The sequence below is a fragment of the Mustelus asterias genome, unplaced genomic scaffold (genome assembly GCF_964213995.1).
Source record: "Mustelus asterias unplaced genomic scaffold, sMusAst1.hap1.1 HAP1_SCAFFOLD_277, whole genome shotgun sequence".
Lineage (NCBI taxonomy): Eukaryota > Metazoa > Chordata > Chondrichthyes > Carcharhiniformes > Triakidae > Mustelus > Mustelus asterias.
In genome coordinates, this window is record NW_027590242.1 from 163523 (window position 1) to 181614 (window position 18092).

Genomic DNA, 18092 nt, shown 5'->3' on the forward strand with positions numbered 1-18092 from the left:
TTGCGGGCCAACCCCGAACCCCCACGTCCCAGACCGATCTCCAATCTGGCTCCTTCCCACAGTGGGAATAATCTCTCTCTCTAACGACTCGGCCCAGATGTCTCAGAGTTTTAAAACCTCTCTTGAATCCTCTTTCTACGTTCTACGCTCGAAGAAACAGACCCAGCTGCTTCCATCTATCCACAAAACGGTACTTCCTTATTTCTGGTGTCATTCTCTTGAATCTTTTCCACCCACGCAGCAATACTTTAACATCCTCCCTGCAGTACAGAGTGCCGAACTAGAACAATGCTCTACTTGAGGCAGAATCAGTTTTTACAGCCGTGTAAATCACATTTTAACACATTTGTGCACATACATTAAGATAAACTCTTTATACTTTCCTCATTAGCAAGCACAGACGGTTAACATACGAAACAATCATATTGGAAAGCAAGTCTCATACCGATATAAATCTAAGCCTCTGATCAACCTAGACAGTTCAGAGCAAACAAATAAGGTTTTTATTTAGAGTGCAGTCAGTGTTGCAATGTTAGACATGGGGCAACCATGTTATGCAAAGCGATATCGCAAAAACAGCAATGTGAGACAAGGAGACCAATGTTTTTATCTTTCAAAGCTGTCGTCTGAGAAACAGCGATTGTCCCCAGGAAACAAAGACAATGTCACACACTTCCTCATAGCCCTGTTCACAGTACTGGCCCTGTGATCTTTACTGAGTTACAGACTGGATTCGAATTGATGGGTTCAGGATGGTCTATACATAGAATAACAAATAACTGGGAGTGAGTTACAGACCGGAATCCAAGCAATGAATCTAAGCAGAGGGTTTATATATAGGATAAGATACCCGGGAGTGTGTTACAGACTAGAATCTAATCAAGGGTTTGGTGTGGTTTATATATGGAATAACAGATACCTGGAAATGAGTTCCAAACTGCAATCCAATCTCGGGGTTTGGGGTGGTTTATCTATAGAATAACAGATACCCATAAGTGAGTTAAAGACTGGGGTCCAATCGAGGATTTTGGAGTGGTTCACATAAAATGACAGATACCTGGGAGTGAGTTACAGAGTAGAATCTAATTGAAAGGTTCATGGTGGTTTATGTACAGAATAACAGATACCTGGGAGCGTCATAAACTGGAATCTAATCGAGGGTTTCTGGTGGTTTATAGAACAACAGATACCCGGGAGTGAGTTACAAACTGGAATATAATCAAAGGTTTTCGAGTGGCTTAAATGTAGAATACGCTGGGAGTGAATTTGTACCTGTCTCACTTCCCAAATCTATCTTGTTGCCTTACAATGTTGTCTTAAGTGTCACCTCCTCTGCTTCTGCTGAATATGTTACTGCACTTTGACCATCAGGTCCCTGTCCTCTGAGGAGTTGGTAGTCAGCATCTTTTGGTCGTTTCTTCAGGCTTGTGTATGTTGAATCTTGTACTGGAACCATCTGGGGAGTGTTAGGCTTAGTCTCATCCTGCCTTTGGAGGCTTGCAGCAGGCCCAGCCTCGGCCTGCTCTCTTATTGAGCCTGAGCTCGGCCCAGACTCGGCCTGAATTCTGAGGCTTGCAGCAGGCCCAGCCTCGGCCTGCTCGCTTAGTGAGCCTGCGCTAGGCCCAACCTTATCCAGCCTTCTGAGGCCTGCAGCAGGCCCAGCCTCGACCTCCACTGTCAGTTGCGAAGACCGCTTTGGCCTGCCCTGCACCCGTTGGCCAGTGGCCTGGGCTTGCTCCTTGGTGTCAGGTTGAGTTCCAGGACTTAGCAAATCAGAGTAAATTCCTTCTTCTCCTGCAAAGAGGAAAGATCAATTTCAGTGGAAAAAGAAACCTAAGAACAAGGAGCAGTTGGATGCAGTGAGCTTGGTTCTCGTCCTGTGGCACGATTATGCTGATCCTATCAACTCTATTCTCCACTCCACTCCCCGTTCTCTTTTAGAAAATGCCCGAAAATCTCTCAAACTCTGTCTTGAATCTACTCAATGAATGATCATCTACCGCTCTCTGGGTTAGAGAATTTCAAAGACTTACCACTCTGACTGAAAAGCCTGAAATTTGATCCCATACCCTGAAACCGTGACCCCCATATTCCAGACTCCGCAACCGGGGGAGACATCCGGTAAGCATGTTGCACTTGAAACTGTGAGAGATCTGTATACGTTTCAAACAGATCACCTCTTACACTATTTGCTTCCAGAATACTAATCTCATATCAGCCAATATCCCTCAGCCCAGGAGTCAGTAGCAAAATGATTTTCTCTGTATCGCTCGAATGTGAGTTAATTCGGTAAGGAGACCAAAACTGTTCGCAGTATTCCAGCTGTGACAGTACCAACGTAGCTCTAACAAGAATACCTCACTCTAATACACCAAATGCTTGTGTAAAAGAGGCAAACATGGGTTTCGAGCTGATTCCTGTGCCCGCCTGTTTGACAAATCTCCAGGCAAGGGAGATCGGGAGGCAGATTGACACAGAGACAGTCTGAGCATCTCCAAAATGATAAAATTACACTCAGTAATGTTTACAAATAAAAAATTCCCTCTTACACTGCCCCACAACCAAACATTCCGAACAGGTACAGCACGAGGTTAGGGACAGAATACATCTCCGTGTACATAGTTCCCATCAAACACTCCCAGGACAGGTACCGCACAAGGTTAGATACAAAGTAAAACTCCCTCCACACTGTCCTCATCAAACGTTCCCAGAACAGGTAGAGCACAGAGTAAGATACAGAGTAAAACTTGCTCTACACTGTCTCCATCAAACACTCCCAGGCCAGGTATAGCACAGGGTTAGATACAGTGTGAAGCTCCCTCGAGACTGTCCCCATCAAAAACTCCCAGGACAGGTACCGGACGGGGTTACATACAGAGTAAAACTTCCTCTACACTATCCCCATCAAACACTCATCGGACAGGTAAAGCACAGGGCTCGATACAAAGTAAACCTTCATCGATACTGTCCCCCATCAAACACTTCCAGGACAGGTACAGCTCAGGATTAGATACAGAGTACAACTTCCTCCACACTATCCCCCATCAAACATTCCCAGGACAGGTACAGCACGGTGTCAGATACAGAGTAAAACTCCCTCTACACTGTCCCCCATCAAACACTCCCAGGACAGGTACAGCACGGTGTTAGATACAGAGTAAAACTCCCTCTACACTGTCCCCATCAAACAATCACCGTTGTACCGGCGGAAAACTGCTGACCTCGTCGTACCCACAGTAATGGACAGCAGTTTGTTAGGCAGAGTCAGACAGTTTTGGCGTACACGCTGGATTGAACCCCTACCTTGGTTTTGTCTCCTTTTCTTTTCATTTTTACCTAGACATAAGAGGCAAAATAAGAGAAAGTCAGTATCAGATGATATTGAGTCTCTGTTATCACTCCCTCCCTCTCCCCACTCTCTCCCTCTGCTGCCACCCTCCATCCCTCTCCGACTAAAACCCCAGTTCCAGTGCGAGATTCCCTCTTTGCCGCACAGCACCAGTGCGAGATCTCCTGTCTCTCACAGCCCAGTGTGACATCCCCTGTCCCTCACACCCCCAGTGCGAAATCTCCTGTCTCTCACACCCCCAGTGTGAGATCCCCTGTCTCTCGCACTCCCAGTGTGAGATCCCCTGTCTCTCATACCCTCGTGCGAGGTCCCCTGTCACTCATACCCCCAGTGCGAGATCCACGACCTCTCACACTCAATGTTCGGGAAGCATTCTGGGATTAAGAGGAGATTGTTTGCTGCTATGAGAACAGACCCAACACTTAACTGCTCTGCTGATGGCACAGATAGAAGGTGATCAGCAAAGCCGCCGTATAAACTGCCAAGAAAATTGCAGTAAGAATAATCTTCACTTTCTGGTACTGAACTGAGGAAACATCTGTAAATAGAACAATATGGAGAAAGAGAGTCGTTCAATAGCAAATGACAACAGCAGGACATTCTCTCACATGCAGTGTGTGTGCGCTTGTGTGTCTCCGTACATTTGTGTGTGTGCATATGTGTCGCGTGTGTGCAGCCTTCTTGAAACGCTGCAGTCCTCGTGCTGTGTGATCCACAATGCCATCGTGATTGTTAAAATTGAGTGTCTCGCTGGGCTATTTCTGACAGCAGTTGAGAGTCAACCACATTGCTGTTTTTCGATTCACAGGTGGACCAGTCAGGGTAAGGACTGCAGTTTTTCTTCCCTAAAGGACAGTAGTGAACCCAACCATTTCCAAAAATGGTTTCATGCCACCAGCAGATTCTTAAATCCAGATTTTTGTTATTGAATACAAATACCACTGTCTGTGAGTGCGTGTGTGCGTGAGTGTATGTATGTGTGTGCACATAAGTGTGAGTGTCGACATGTGTGTGTGTATGTGCGTGTGTGTATGTGTGTGTGTGTTTACGTGTGCACATGTGTGTGTGTTTGTGTGTGCGCGCGCGTGAGTGTGTTTGTGTGTGTGTGTTGCACAGGTCTGTGTGTTTGTGTGCATGAGTATGTGTGTATGAATGAAAAAAAAATTCACACTCCGGATGTTGTGCCTCCCAGATGGTGGACAGATTGTGGGGAGTTAGGAAGCGAGTTAATTGACACAAGACTGCTTCATAGTGTCTGAGCAGTATCCTTCCTTATATCATGACGCAGAATATATTACAGTGACAGTGGTAGAATTGATCATCAACCCGCAGGTTAGGGGGGGATTCAGTGTTGGTAACGTCACTGAATGGCAAGGATTTGTTCATGCATTTGAGATGAAGTAAAACGATAGGTTGTTACCTGGTTGAATTCTGATATTGTTGCTGTAGCCACAAGTTTCTCCCAAATCAACAGTCTGCTCGACTCCTGCTGCAGCTTCCTTGCATTTATAAACCGTTTCTCCAAGCTGGGAATCGAGTGTGACATCCAAAATCATCCCACCAAACTTCAGCTCATGCCTCTGATCACTGATAACCTTCTTGTTCCCTCTGAACCACTCAACAGCCGAGTCACGCAAGCTGGAACACATCAGTTCCACTTTGCATGTCCCACTGCTGGGCTGCTTTCTCTCGAGGCAAATCTGCAGCTCTCCAGCAGTACCTAGTGTGAAAAAGAGATTCGTAACTCGAGCAGCTGGCTGCAAGCAAAGATCTATTTTTATTCTCTCACAAGATGTGGGTGTCGCAGGCTGGAACAGCATTTATTGACCATCTCTAATTGGTCTTGAGAAGGTGGTGGTGAGCTGCCTTCTTGAACCGCGTCAGTCCCCGTGATGTAGGTATGCCCACAGTGCTGCTCGAGAGGGTGTTTCAGGATTTTGACACAGCGACAGTGAAGGAACAGTGATATATTTCCAAGTCAGGATGCTGAGTGACTTGGAGGGGAACCTCCAGGTGGTGGTCTTTCTGTTACTCTTCTAGATGGTAGAGGTCGTGCAATTGAAGGGTGCTGTCGAAGGAATCTCAGTGAGTTCCTGCAGTGCATCGCGTAGAGGCTACTCATGGCTGCCACTGTGCGTCAGTGGTGGAAGGAGTGAATGTTATTGGAAGGGCTGCTTTATCTTTGGCCGTGTAGAGCTTCATGGGTGTTGATGGAGCTGCACTTACCAAGGCAAGAGCAGACTATTCCATCATACTCCTGACTTGTGCCTGATGGTGGGTCTGTCTTCACAAAGGAAGACATGAATAATGTACCAAAAGCTCTGAGAGAAACAAGTTTTAATGAAGTGCTGAAGGAAATCAGTATTTATAGCGAAATGGTTTGGGGGAAAATAATGGGATTGAACAAAGAACAAAGAAAATTACAACACAGGAATAGGCCCTTCGGCCGTCCAAGCCTGCACCGACCATGCTGCCCGACTGAACTAAAGCCCCCTATCCTTCTGGGAACCTTATCGCTGTATTCCCATCTTATTCATGTATTTGGCAAGATGCCCCTTAAAAGTCACTATCGTATCTGCTTCCACTGCCTTCCCCAGCAGCGAGTTCCAGGCACCCACCACCCTCTGTGCAAAGCACGTGCCTCATACATCGCCTTTAAACCTTGCCCCTCGCAACTTAAACCTATGCCCCCGAGTAATTGACTCTTCTACTGTGGGAAAATAGCGTCTGACTATCCATTCTGCCCCCTTCATAATCTTGTAGAGGTTGATCAGTTCGCCCGCTCAACGTTTGTCGTTCCAGCGAGAACAAACTAAGATTCTCCAACCTCTGCTCACAGCTAATGTCCTGCATACCTGGCAACATCCTGATAAAAGGGTGGCAGGTAAGAAGATTGGATAGGATAGGATAGGATAGGATAGGATAAAGACAGCAAAGAATGACAAAAAGATTAATAAAGAGGGAGAAGGAGAGAAAGTTATCGAGGAATATGAGAAATTGAAATATAGTATATAATGTAACAATTTCCACAGATACTTAAAAAAGAAAAGTCAACAAAGTGAGCATTGGTCCTATAGAAAGTATGTCTGGGGAGTTGAAAACAAAACAATAAGGAGATAGTAGATGAACTGAACCAGTATTATAAAAAAAGGTTGGTGGCACGGTGGTTAGCATTGCTGCCTCATAGCGCCAGGGACTCGGGTTCAATTTTGGCCTCGGGTAACTGTCTGTTTGGAGTTTGCACGTTCTCCCCATGTCTGCATGGGTTTTCTCCGGATGTTCCGTTTCCTCCCACAGTCCAAAGATGTGAGGGTTATGTTGATTGGCAATGGTAAATTGACACTCTGGTCAGGGGAATTAGCAAGGTTAATATGAAGGATGAGGGGAATAGGGTCTGGGTGGGATTGTGGTCGGTGGCAGACTTGATGCTCTCAATGGCTTCCTTCTGCACTGCAGGCATTCTATTCTATGAAATTTCTTCTGCACCCTCTCCAAAACCTCCACATCCTTCTGGTAGCGTGAAGACCAGAATTGAACACGATATTCCAAGTGCTGCCTAACTAAGGTTCTATAAAGATGCAACATGACTTGACAATTTTTAAACTCAATGCCCCGGCCGATGAAGGCAAGCATGCTGTATGCATTCTTGACTACCTTATATAAAACTACAGCACAAAATAGGCCGTTCGGCCCCACAGGTTGTGCCGAACATATCCCTACCTTCTAGGCCTACCTATAACCCTCCATCCCATTAAGTCCCATGTACTCATCCAGGAGTCTCTTAAAAGACCCTATTGAGTTTGCCTCCGCCACCACTGACGGCAGCCGATTTCACTCGTCCACCACCCTCTGTGTGAAAAAGTTCCCCCTAACATTTCCCCTGTACCTACCCCCCCCAGCACCTTAAACCTGTGTCCTCTCGTAGCAGAGATTTCCACCCTGAGAAAAAGCCTCTGAGAGTCCACTCGATCTATGCCTCTCAACATCTTATACACCTCTATAAGGTCTCCTCTCATCCTACGTCTCTCCAAGGAGAAAAGACCGAGCTCCCTCAGCCTATCCTCATAAGGCATGCCAGTCAATCCAGGCAACATCCTTCTAAATCTCCTCTGCACACTTTCAATCTTTTCCACATCCTTCCTATAATGAGGCGACCAGAACTGAGCACAGTACTCCAAGTGTGGACTGACGAGGGTCTTATATAGCTGCATCATTATCCCCGGACTCCTAAACTCAATCCTTCGATTGATAAAGCCAGCACACCATACTCCTTCTTAACCACCTCCTCCACCTCTGGGGCCGATTTTAGAGTCCTATGGACCCGGACCCCAGGCTTCTGATCCACTACAGTACGAAGAGTTTTTCCCTTTATATTGTACTCCTTCATCCCATTTGACCTGCCAAAATGGACCACTACGCATTTATCTGGGTAGAAGTCCATCTGCCACTTCTCCACCCAGTCTTGCATCCTATCTATGTCCCTCTGTAACTTCTGACATCCCTCCAGACTATCCACAACCCCACCAAACTTTGGGTCGTCGGCAAACTTACCAACCCATCCCTCCACGTCCTCATCCAGGTCATTTATGAAAATGACAAACAGCAAGGGTCCCAGAACAGATCCCTGGGGCACACCACTGGTGACCGACCTCTATTTAGAAAAAGACCCATCTGTACCCACTCTCTGCCTCCTCTGGGCAAGCCAGTTCTGGATCCACAGGGCAGCAGCCCCTTGGATCCCATGCCCTCTCACTTTTTCTAGAACCCTTGCATGGGGAACCTTATCGAACGCCTTGCTAAGATCCATATAAACCACATCTACCGCTTTCCCTTCGTCAATGTGTTTAGTCACATTTTCGAAGAACTCCACCAGGCTCGTAAGGCACGATCTGCCTTTGACAAAGCCATGCTGAGTATTCTTGAGCATACTAAACCTCTCTAAATGCTCATAAATCTTGTCCCACAGGATCTTCTCCATCAGCTTACCAACCACTGAGGTTAGACTCACCAGTCGGTTATTTCCTGGGCTATCCTTATTCCCCTTCTTGAAAATAGGAACCACATCCGCAATCCTCCAATCCTCCTACACCTCTCCCGTCTCCATCGACCTTCTCCACCTGCGTTGCCACTTTCAGTGACTTGGATATCTGCACACCCAGATCCCTCTGCCTGTCAATATTCTTAAGGGTTCTGCATTTACTGTATTTTTCCCATCTATATTAGACTTCCAAAATGCATTACCTCACATTTGTCCATTAAACTCCATCTGCCATCTCACCGCCCAAGTCTCGAACCATTCTATATCCTGCTGTATCCTCTGACAGTCGTCACTGCGATCCACAATTCCTCCAATCTTTGCATCGTCTGCAGACTTACTAATCAAACCAGTTACATTTCCCTCCAAATCATTTATATATATTTCAAGCATCAAAAGTCCCAGCATTGATCCCTGAAGAACGCCACTTGTCACAGCCCTCCATTGAGAAACGCACCCTTCCACTACTACCCTCTGTCTTCTATGACCGAGGCAGTTCTGCATCCATCTTGCCAGCTGATCTCTGATCCCGTGCGACTTAACCTTCTGTACCAGTCTGCCATGAGGGACCTTGTCAAAGGCCTTACTGAAGTCCATGTAGACAACATGCACTGCCCTACCCTCATCAATCACCTTCGCCACTTCCTCGAAAAACTCGATTAACTAAGTGAGACACGACCTCCCCATCACAAAACCATGTTGTGACTCACTAATACGTCCACTTATTTTCAAGTGGGAGTAAATCCTGTCTCGAAGAATGCTCTCCAATAATTTCCCCACCATTGGCTGAAGGCTCACCGGCCTTTAATTACCTGGTTTATCCTTACTACCCTTCATAAACAAAGGAACAACGTTATCCAATCTTCTGGGACCTCCACTGTACTAGCGAGGATACAAAGATTTCTCTCAAGTCCTGAGCAGTTTCCTGCCTTGCATCTCTCAGTATTCTGGAGTGTTTCCCATCAGGCCCCGTGGACTCGACTAATTTAGTGCTTCTCAAGAACCCAATATTGCCTCCTTTTTGGTCTCATCATGACCCAAACTATCTACACACACTTCCCCAGACTCATCATTAAGCAAGTCCTCCTCTTTTGTGAAAACTGACGCAAAGTATTCATTTAATACCGCGCTCATTTCCTCTTTTCCTCCAGCTCCATGCATAGATCCCCTCCCCTGTCCTCCTCCAGGTTTCTTGCTTTCTCTTCATATATGCATAAAAAGGATTTTCCTTAATCCTGCTGGCCAATTACTTTTTGTTACCCCTTTTAGCCCTCCTTACTCCTTGCTTGAGCTTCTTGCTACTTTTCTTGTATTCCACTTCTCCTTCGTGTGTTCCCAATCTCCTAGCCTTGACAAATGCTTCCTTTTTCTCCAGCCAAAAGAGAACATGCTGGAAAATCTCAGCAGGTCTGGCCGCATCTGTAAGGAGAGAAAAGAGCTGACGTTTCGACTCTAGATGACCCTTTGTCAAAGCTAAAAGACATAGAAAGTCAGAGATATTTATAGTGCAGGGTGAGGAAATGAAACATGAGTCATCGCCACAGGAACCATGAGCTTCCTTTTTTCTCTTTGACTAGGCTCACAATATCTCTCACTATCCAAGTTTGCTGAAACTTGCCATAGTTACCCTTCAGCCTTATAGGAATGTGCCAGTCCTGAATTCCTACCAATTTGCAGTTGAAAACCTCCACATGTCAGAAATTTATTTGCCCTCAAATATCTGCCCCAATCTATATTCTTCAATTCCTGCCTAATAATGTTGTAATTCGCCTTCCCCTAATTTAGCACCTTCACTTGAGGACTACACTTATCTTTATCCATCAGTACCTTAAATCTTACTGAATTGTGGTCACTGTTCCCAAACTGCTCTCCTCCTGAAACGTCGTCACCCGGCCAGGCTCATTCCCCAATACCAGGTCCAGTATGGCTCCTTCCCGAGTTGGACTATCGACATAATAGTTCAAGACATCCTCCTGGATGTGCCTTACAAACTCTGCCCCATCCACGTCGCGAGCACTAAGTAGTCCCAGTCATTTTGGGGAAGTTAATATCTCCCTCCACAGCAACCCTGTTACTTTTGCACCTTGCCAAAATCCGCCTATATATCTGTTCCTCTGTCGCTGGCTTTTAGGGGGACTACAGTAAACCCCCAACGTTGTGACTACACCCTTCCTATTCCTGAGCTCTACCCATGTTGCCTCGCTGTATGAGCTCTCTGAGGTGTCCTCCCACAATACATTTGTGATATTCTCCAGTAGTGTAACTCCCCCACCCCTTTTAGATCCCCCTCTATCCCACTGAAAACATCTGCATCCTGGAACGTAAAGCTGCCAATCCTGTCCTTCCCTTAGCCAAGTCTCTAATGGCAACAACATCATAATTCCAAGTATTAATCCAAGCCCTCAGTTCTTACCTGTTACACTTCCCGCATTGAAACAAATGTACATCAGTCCACCAGAACCTCTTTGATGAGCAACCACACTCTGCCTGCTCTTTCTCTGAATTTTACTGGACCTACTCTCCAGTCCTCCTTAAGTGGGCGGCATGGTGGCACAGTGGTTAGCACCACTGCTTCCCAGCGTGATGGACCAGGGTTCGATTGCCTTCTTGGGTTACTGTCTGTGTGGAGTTTGCACGTCCTCCCCATGTCTGCGTGGGTTCTTTCAGGGTGTTCCGGTTTCCTCCCACAGTCTGAAAGACGTGCTGGTTAGGTGCATTGATCCGAACAAGTGCCAAGTGCGGTGACTAGGGGAATTTCACCGTCACTTAATTGCAGTGTAAATGTAAGCCTTATTTATGACTAATAAATGAACTTTTACTTTAAGTTAATTCACCTTTGCTTTGGTTCCTATCCCCTGCCAAAGTACTTTAAATCCTCCCGTGTGATACTAGCAAACCTCCCGGTCAGAATATTAATGCCCCTCCAGTTTAGATACAAGCCGTCCTTGGACAGATCCCACCTGTCCCGTAAGAGATCCCAGTGGTCCAGATATCTAAACCCTTCCCCGTACACCAGTTGTTGAGCCACATGTTGAGCTGTACTACCTTCCAATTTCTAGCCTCACTGGTACATAGCGCAGGTAATAATCCTGAGATTACAATCCTAGAGGTCCTGCTTTTTAACATTCTATCTAACTCCCTAAACTGCTGCAGGATCTCATCACTCTTTCTAAAATGGTCTCTGGGGCCTTATAATCTTCATCTCAGAGTACATAACGGAACAGCCCTAGAGGGGGGTGGCACGGTGGCACAGTGGTCAGCACTGTTGCCTCAAAGCTCGAGCTTTAATTCCAGCCACGATCACTGTCTGTTTAGAGTTTACACGTTCTCCCCTTGTCTGCGTGGGTTTCCTCCGGGTGCCCCGGTTTCCTCCCACAGTCAAAAGTTACAGAGTTAAAGGTTCCAACAGTGCAGAAGGAGGCCATTCAGCCCATCAAGTCTGCAAGGAACGCAATCCCACCCAGGCTCTATCCCCGTAACCCCATGTATTTAACCAAGCTAGTCCCTCTGACACTATGGGGCAATTTAGCATGGCCAATCCACCTAACCCACACATGCTTGGAATGTGGGACGAAACCGGAGCACCTGGAGGAAATCCACGCAGACACGGGGAGAACGTGCAGACTCCGCACAGACAGTGACCCAAGCCAGGAATCGAACCCAGATCCCTGGCGATGTGAGGCAGCTGTGCTAACCACTGTGCCACCGTGCCGCGTGCAGATTAGGTTGATTGGCCATACCAAATTGACCCGAGTGTCAGTGGATTGGCAGGGTAAATATGTGGGGTCATGGGAATAGGGTCTGGGTGGCATTGTGGTCGGTGCAAACTCGATAGGCCAAACGGCTTCCTTCAGAACTGTATGAATTCTGTGATTCTATGAAATAGGGACACCTTTGGTGTCATTTTCCAGTTCTTTGGACTCTGGACTGGTTCCTGCAGATTGGAGGGTAGATAATGTAAGCCCGCGATTCAGAAAATGGGGTAGTGAGAACAGGGTACTATGGACCAATGAGCCTGACATCAGTATTGGCGAAGGAGCTGGAGTCCGTTTATCAAGTATTTCAAAACTCAGCAGTTGGAAAACAGTGGTATAATCAGACAATGCCAGCATCTATTTACAAAGGAGAAATCATGCTTGATGAATCTATTGGAATTATTTGAGAATGTAACTAGTAGAGGAGAACTAGAGAAGGTGGTTTATTTGGACTTTCAGAAGGCTTTTAACAAGTTAGTGTCTTGAGATAGATAGAAAGCTGGTTAGCAGGCCGGAAACAGAGTTCGCATAAATGGGTCTTTTTTCGATTGGCAAGCAGTGACTCGTGGACGACTGCAGGGATCGGTGTTGGGATCCCAACTGTTCACATAAAAGATTGATGATTCGGAAGAGGGAACGAAATGTATTAGCTCCAAGTTTGCAGATGACAAATTATGGTGGGAGGGTGAGCTGTGAGGAGAATGCAGGGATTCTTTAACCTTATTTGGACAGGCTGAATGAGAATGAGTGCGCATACGAATGGCAGATGCAGTATAACGTGGACAAATGTGAGATTATCCACTTTGGTGGCATTAATAGGAAGACAGATTATTGTTTGAATGGTTGTAAACTGAGAGAGGTGGATTCTCACCGAGACCTTGGTGCCCTCGTGCATCAGTTGCCGAAAGTAAACACTGAGGCACTTAGCAGGCAGTAAAGAAGGCAAATAGTATGTTGGACTTCATAGCGAGAGATAAGAGTGTCGGAATAGGGATGTTTTATTGCAATTGTGTCGGGTGTTGGTGCGGCCACACTTGGAGTATTGTGTGCAGTTTTGGTGTCCGTATCTGAGGAAGGGTGTCCTTGCTACAGGGGGCAAGCAGCAAAGGGTTACCAGGCTCATTCCTGGAGTGGCAGGTCCGTCATGTGAGGAGAGACTAAATCAGTTAGGCTATATTCACTGGGGTTTAGAAGAGTGAGAGGGGAACTCATAGGAATTATTAAATGGCGGGAGAGTCCAGAATTAGGTGTCGAACTTTGAGGATAAGGGATGAACTGATTGAGATTGAGGTGATTAAAAATGTCTTCACCCAGAGAATGGTGAATCTGTGGAATTCAATGTGACAGCAAGGAGTTAAGGCCAAAACGTTGTGTGATTTCAAGATATTAGATATAGCTCAAGGGATCAAGGGATATGCGGGGGGTGGGGGGGGGGAGAGGTGGTGGGGGGATGGTTGAGGGAGGGGGTGATCAGTTTCTGAGTATCTGACTGAGAAGATGAGGGTTATGTTGGAACAATGAGAGGCAAACATAAGAAATATTTCTAAAATCAACAAATGAGACGCCATCAAATCTGAATTTCAAATTGAGACTGAGGGTTTTTAAAATCTTAATCAAAGGGACTTCAGGAAAAGGTGAGTAGATGGTGTTGATCCCAAAGAAGACAAGATCATGTTGAAAAGCTCAACAGCTTTATACTGCCTGTCCTCAACTGCCTCACACTCAGACCCTTCCTCACACTCACACACACCCCTCTCACCCTCCTTCACACACCCTCTACCATATAAGCACCCTCCATCGCAAGCTCACCACCTCTCCCTCACATTATCTCCCTCACACACCCTTTCCCTCACCCCTTCTCCCTCACAGACAGTTCCTTACGCACCCTCACTTATACCCTCACCCGCCCTCACAATCACACCCACCCTCGCACCCTGTCCTGCTTATACCTTCTCCTTCCCTCACATCCTTTCCTTCACACCCGCTTCCTCATGTGTATTCTCCTTCATACTCACCCCCTCTGCCACACTCTCCCCTTCCCTCTCCCTCACACACTCTCCCTCACACTCACACGATCCTTCAGGCTCACCGTTCCTCTCCCTCAGTCACATTCAATCACGCTGGTGCTCACTCACAACTCACACCCTTTCCCTCTCATACCTTCTCCCATGCTCTCATCCTTTCCTGCACACTCGCCCTCCTCCGCACTTACGCCGCCCCACGCCCTCATCCCCTCTCCCCCACACTCACCCTCTTCCCGCACTCTCGCCCCCTGCCCTCACACGCCCTCACCCCCTCCCCCACCCTTCCCTGCACTCACCCCCTCCCTCATCCTACCACTCCCATTCCCCCACCCCGTTCCCCGCACTCTCGTGTCATAGAGTTTTACAGCATGGAAACAGGCCCTTCTGCCCAACTAGTCCCTGCCGCCCTTTTTTTTAACCACTAAGCTAGTCCCAATTACCTGCATTTGGCCCATATCCCTGTCGACCCATCTTACCCATGTAGCTGTCTGAACGCTTTTTAAAAGACAAAATTGTACCCGTCTCTATACTATCTTTGGCAGCTTGTTCCAGACACTCACCACCCTCTGTGAAAAACGTGCCCCTCTAGACAATTTTGTGTCTCTCCCCTCTCACCTTAAACCTATGCCCTCTAGTTTTCCCCTACCTCTGGGAAAATAGGTTGATTAGCTCACTGATCTATGGCCCTCATTGCCTTTTAGACCTCTATTCTCACCCCTAAGTCCTCCTAATTCTCCTGCTCTTCAAGGAAAAATGTCCCAGTCTATCCAGCCTCTCCTTATAACTCAAACCATTAAATCCTGGTAACATCCTAATAAATCATTTCTACATTCTTTCTAGTTTAATAATCTCCTTTATGAAATAGGATGACCAGAACTCTACACAGTATTCCAAGTATGGCCTTGCCAATGTTTTGTACAAATTCAACAAGACGTCCCAACTACTGTATTCATTGATCTAACCGAGGGAACCAAGCATGCCGAATGCCTTGTTAACCACTCTGTCCTCCCCCTCCTCTCCACTCACCCCCTCCCCCGCACTCTCACCGTCCATCACAGGCACCCTCCATCACAGGCACCCTCCATCATAGACACTCTCCATCATAATCACTCTCCATCATAGTCACTCTCCATCACAGTAACCGTCTCTCACACACCCCTTCCTCATGCATCCTCTGCCACTCCCTCTCTCTCAGGCCCTAATTCAATTGATGTGGTTCACTCCATCTTTTCACTTTCTCACCTCACATCCTCCCCTCACTCTCTCACTTTTGCTGAATCTTTCTGTGACTCCCTCCCTCTCAATGCCTCTTTCTCACTCATCCTCTCTCACTCCCTTCCTCCTACTCCCTCTCCTCACTCACACCCCTTCCCAATTTCTTCCTTTCCTCCCTCACCACTGTCTCCCTCATTCAACCCTCCATCACTCAAAACTCCCTTCCTTACTACTCAATCTATAACTCACTCACCACTTCTTCCCTGTCCTCCCTCACTCTACCCCTCACCCCTTCACCACTCCCTCCCTCCATCACTCTTTCCCTCCCTCACTCACAACTCCCTTCTTCACTCACAATTCCCTCCCTCAGTCACTCACCACTCCCTCCCTCACTCACTCACGAGTCCCTCCGTCAATCTTTCCCTCACTCACTCCATTCCCTCTATGTATAACTCACTCACCAATCCCTCCGTCACTCTTTCCCTCCCTCACTCACCACTCCCTCCCTCACTCACCACTCCACAGTGACAGCAGGATCATGGTTCCCCACAGCTTTCCATACACTGGATCCATTGGTTGATTCCTGCGGATTGGAAGGTGCAGAGAGATGATGGACGAACGAGGCTGAGAGAATCTTCAGAAACTGCTGACGAATTGAATCCGTTCAGTGTAAGAATTGAAGGGTTTGGTCCAGAAACTTGCGATAGCATCTGAGACTTGGTCACTTCCTGAGAAAAGGTGTCAGCTGATAACATCCACAAAACCAAAATAGACGCCAGAGCACAAAATTCTTCTCGGAACTGACCACGACAAAGAGAGAGAGAGAAACAGAGTTAAAGCAACAGCAGAAGGGGAAAGGGAGAAGGAGTAACAGAAAGAGGAACACAAAGGGAAACAGACAGGAGAGATGAAAAAGCAGCAGCAAAGATTGAGAAACAGAAATAGAGATAGAAAGAAACAAAATGGCAGAGAAACTCGTCGAGAGAAACAAGTTAATACAGAAAGGCAAGCAGAGAGACGTGGGCAGACAGAAGCAGAGGCCAAAAGAGAGAGACAGCAACAGAGAGAGAGAGAGAGAGACAAACATAGAAGCAGGCAGAAAGAGGGCGCGGCACGGAGGGAGAGGGCGATAGGCAGGGAGAGAGAGGAAGAAAGGCAGAGAAAGTCGGAGAGAGGGAGGCAGGGAGAGAGGGAGGGAGAGAGAGAGAGAGAGACAGGCAGAGAGAGAGAGAGGGGCAGGGAGAGAAAGGGAGACAGGGGCAGGGACAGAGAGGGGGCAGCGAGAGAGAGGGACAGAGAGAGAGAGGGGGAGCAGGGAGGGAGAGAGAGAGAGATGGAAAGAGGCAGGATGAGAGAAAGGCAGGGATAGAGAGAGAGGCAGGGAGTGAGAGAGAGAGAGAGATAGAGAGAGAGAGAGATAGAGAGAGAGAGACAGAGGGAGGGAGATAGAGAGAGACAGGGAGAGGGGGAGAGAGGCAGGGAGAGAGTTAGAGAGAAGCAGGGAAAGAGAGGGAGAGGCAGGTAGAGAGAGAGTGAGAATGAGAGGCAGGGAGAGGGAGAGAGAGGCAGGGAGAGAAAGAGAGAGGCAGGGAGAGAGAGAGAGGCAAGGAGAGAGAGAGGGGGGAGGGTCAGGGAGAGCGAGAGAGAGGCAGGGAGAGAGAGAGAGGGGGGGAGACAGGGAAAGGCATGGAGAGAGAGAGGCAGGGAGAGAGAGAGAAAGAGACAGGGAGAGCGTGAGAGAGAGGCAGGTGGATAGAGAAAGAGAGGAAGGGGAGAGGGAGAGAGAGAGGAAAGAGAGAGGCAGGGAAAGAGAGGAGAGAGGGAGAGAGAAGCAGAGTGAGAGAAAAGGTGAGATGCGAAGAGAGAGAGAGGCAGGGAGAGAGCGAAAGCGAGGCACGGAGTGAGAGAGAGAGGCAGGGACAGAAAGTGAGAGACGGGGGGGGGGGGGGAGAGGCAGGGAGAGAGAGGCCGAGAGAAAGGGACAGAGAGAGGCAGGAGGACAGAGAGCGAGAGGCAGGGACAGAGAGGAAGAGAGGCAAGGAGACAGGGAGAAAGAGAGGCAGGGAGAGAGAGAGTGAGGCAGGGAGAGAGAGAGAGTGAGGCAGGGAGAGAGCGAGTGAGAGCGAGAGAGAGGCAGGTACAGAGAGAGAGAGGCGGGGGGGGGGGGGAGAGAGAGAGAGAGAGAGAGAGGGAGAGAGAGAGGCAGGGAGAGACAGAGAGAGGGGAAGGGTGAGAGAGGGAGGGAGTCAGAGGGAGCGAGTGAGAAAGAGAGAGAGAGTGTGAGAGCTGGAGAGAGAGAAACAGGGAGAGAGAGAGAGAGGGGGGAGACAGGGAAAGGCAGGGAGAGAGAGAGAGAGAGCGAGAGGCAGGAGGGGAAAGAGAGGGAGAGAGACAGGGAGAGAGTGAGTGAGAGGCAGGTGGACAGAGAAAGAGAGGCAGGGAGAGAGAGAGAGAGCGAGAGGCAGGAGGGGAAAGAGAGGGAGAGAGACAGGGAGAGAGTGAGTGAGAGGCAGGTGGACAGAGAAAGAGAGGCAGGGAGAGAGGGAGAGAGAGAGAGAGGAAAAAAAGAGACAGGGAAAGAGAGAAGGGGAGAGGGAGTGAGACGCAGAGTGAGAGAGAGGCAGGTGGATAGAGAAAGAGAGACGGAGAGAGGGAGAGAGAGAGGAAAGAGAGAGGCAGGGAAAGAGCGACAGAGAGAGGGAAAGAGAAGGAGA

At 47.9% G+C, this 18092-nt stretch overlaps 1 protein-coding gene across 1 annotated transcript; it reads right to left on the minus strand.

Annotated features, from left to right (window-relative positions):
- Positions 1 to 428: 428 nt before the first annotated feature.
- On the minus strand, positions 429 to 16436 carry LOC144486041 (uncharacterized). Its single transcript, XM_078204153.1, has 6 exons — positions 15894 to 16436; positions 4770 to 5069; positions 3777 to 3887; positions 3304 to 3336; positions 851 to 1794; positions 429 to 779 (listed from the first exon to the last, which is right to left on the minus strand). The coding sequence occupies exons 1-5, from the start codon at positions 15949 to 15951 to the stop codon at positions 1304 to 1306; spliced, it is 993 nt and encodes a 330-aa protein (XP_078060279.1). The 5' UTR covers positions 15952 to 16436; the 3' UTR covers positions 429 to 779; positions 851 to 1303.
- Positions 16437 to 18092: the final 1656 nt, after the last annotated feature.